The sequence below is a fragment of the Phacochoerus africanus genome, chromosome 9 (genome assembly GCF_016906955.1).
Source record: "Phacochoerus africanus isolate WHEZ1 chromosome 9, ROS_Pafr_v1, whole genome shotgun sequence".
NCBI classification, from domain to species: Eukaryota; Metazoa; Chordata; class Mammalia; order Artiodactyla; family Suidae; genus Phacochoerus; species Phacochoerus africanus.
In genome coordinates this window covers 79,865,877-79,868,456 of record NC_062552.1, presented here as the reverse complement: position 1 = coordinate 79,868,456, position 2,580 = coordinate 79,865,877, and the positions used below count along the sequence as shown (strand labels likewise).

At 42.5% G+C, this 2,580-nt stretch overlaps 1 protein-coding gene across 2 annotated transcripts; it reads left to right on the top strand.

The window, feature by feature from the left end:
• The first annotated feature begins 1,101 nt into the window (after positions 1-1,101).
• On the top strand, positions 1,102-2,357 carry LOC125136008 (olfactory receptor 11G2-like). 2 transcript variants are annotated; one of them, XM_047796596.1, is made up of 2 exons: positions 1,102-1,115; positions 1,445-2,357. In XM_047796596.1, the coding sequence occupies exons 1-2, from the start codon at positions 1,102-1,104 to the stop codon at positions 2,355-2,357; spliced, it is 927 nt and encodes a 308-aa protein (XP_047652552.1). The 2 variants fall into 2 exon arrangements, with proteins under 2 accessions (XP_047652552.1, XP_047652551.1); XM_047796595.1 differs by lacking the exon at positions 1,102-1,115 and having other exon boundaries at positions 1,422-2,357.
• The last annotated feature ends 223 nt before the right edge of the window (positions 2,358-2,580 follow it).

The following is a 2,580-nucleotide window of genomic DNA, read 5'->3' as shown; positions in this document are numbered from 1 at the left end:
AGCAGGATCTCCTTGTAAATCTATTCTAAGTTGTGTCTGATAAGCCCAAGCTCCTGATCCCTCCCACTCCCTCCCCCTCCCATCAGGCAGCCACAAGTCTCTTCTAGTTATATACTTTAAAAGAAATTCAGGCAGATTTATGGAGATTGGCCACAACCATCCCTCATGAAATGGGAATCAGGGGATCTAGAGTTTAAAATGACCCAGAGAGGGCTTTACAGGAATATGTATTGTGTAATAATCACTCCCGCAGTCTCCTCCCCACACCCACCACCAACACAGCTGTATTCTTCCTCCAAAACAACAGTCTAAGCACTCCCGCCTATACTTAAGAAGGAATGTCAGCTTGCTGCTGACACATTTAGCTCTTGATCCTAGGGTTTTCTCATAACTGAATATTCCTAGTAGGAAATTATTAGACTTCCTGGGTTACTGTTCCAAACTTCAAAAAGCAAACTACGGATTTACTGTAGAAGGGGTCAGGAACACAGATTTTCTTTATGTTGCTCATTTTTACATTTTCTACCGGGGTTCTCATTGATTCCAAGGTCAGTGTGCATAGTTGTTTAACAAAGGTATTCTAACTCATTAAGAAAAAATAAAAGCACTATGCAGATATTCAAAACCTATGCAGTTTGCATCCCCTACAAATCCACTTCTATTTAGAATTCCATGTTATCACTAATATTCATAGATAGAATGAATCTATATCATTGGATAGAATTATATCTATAACTGTAGACTGGGAAAATTCATACCCCCTTTCCAGCTAAGCACAGACCTGCTTTAACATGGTCTGTTGAATAATTCTTTCACACTGTTCTACCGTGGCTTACTAAGATTGCTTTTCGACACAACAAAACTTAAGGCAATTCTCTTTTGTTGATCTAATTGTTTGACACATGATTGTTATATAATACTATTGAACTAATAAGAAAATCATTTAGTTTGAAATAAGGTCAGTTTCAAAAGTCACATAAAAGAAATATTTCAAAAAGGTCTATGAGTTCATGTTACGTGGCTACATAGTTTGTTCAGCCTTATGGCACAACTGCTGAAAATAATGTCATCTCTCCTAAAAGGAGAACAAATTTCACTTTTATGAAAATACTTAGGTAGATAGATAGATATGAGAGATAGATCCTCTATGCAGTATAAAGTTTAATAAAATTTTCAAACACTTCTACAACAGTTCTTTCAAGAACTTATCAATTCTGATCAAAGATTTTCTTGAGTCCATGACGAAAATGTTATTGAAAATACAGTCAACCCAGGTCAATATTTCAATTTGAAAGAAAAAAATTAGCTATTGATATATGTCTTTATTTCTTTCCCAAGATAGTTTAAATACAACTCTGGGTCCCCATATGCCTGTGCACACTCATTTGATATTTGCCGGTTCTTTCACAGCTCCCAGACACATGAACATCTCCAACACCCCCAGCAACTCCAGCACCATCACCGGCTTCATCCTCCTGGGCTTCCCTTGCTCCAGGCACGGACAGATCCTCCTCTTTCTGCTCTTCGCTGGGGTCTACCTCCTGACCCTCATGGGCAATGGTTCTATCACCTGTGCTGTGCGCTGGGATCAGAGACTCCACACCCCCATGTACATCCTGCTCGCCAACTTCTCCTTCCTCGAGATCTCCTATGTCACCTCCACTGTCCCTAACATGCTGGCCAACCTCCTCTCTGACAACAAGGTCATCTCCTTCTCTGGATGCTTTCTCCAGTTCTACTTTTTCTTCTCCTTGGGTTCTACAGAATGCTTTTTCTTGGCGATTATGGCATTTGATCGATACCTTGCCATCTGCCGGCCTCTACGTTACCCCACTCTCATGACTGCACGTCTCTGCACCAATCTTGTGGTCAGCTGCTGGGTACTTGGTTTCCTCTGGTTCTTGATTCCCATCATCATCGTCTCCCAAAGGTCCTTCTGTGGATCCAGGATCATTGACCACTTCCTATGTGACCCAAGTCCTCTTCTTGCACTCACTTGCAAAAAAGCTCCTGTGATAGAGCTTCTCTTCTCTACTTTAAGTCCTGTGCCCATCATCATTCCCTCTCTCTTAATTATGGGTTCCTATGCTCTGGTCCTACAAGTTGTGTTGAAAGTCCCTTCAGCGGCTGGACGAAGAAAGGCTTTCTCCACCTGTGGCTCTCATCTGGCTGTGGTTTCACTGTTCTATGGCTCTGTACTGATCATGTATGGGAGCCCAACATCTGAGCATGATGCTGGAATGCAGAAGATTGTGACTATGTTTTATTCTGTTATAACCCCACTTCTTAACCCTATGATATATAGTCTTAGGAACAAAGATATGAAAAAGGCCATGCAGAAATTTCTGAAACTATAAAAGAGTGTTCATCAAAAAAATGCTCTTGGAGTTCCCGTGGTGGCGCAGTGGTTAACGAATCCGACTAGGAACCATGAGGTTGCGGGTTCGGTCCCTGCCCTTGTTCAGTGGGTTAACGATCCGGCGTTGCCGTGAGCTGTGGTGTAGGTTGCAGACGCGGCTCGGATCCTGCGTTGCTGTGGCTCTGGCGTAGGCCGGCGGCTACAGCTCCGATTCGACCCCT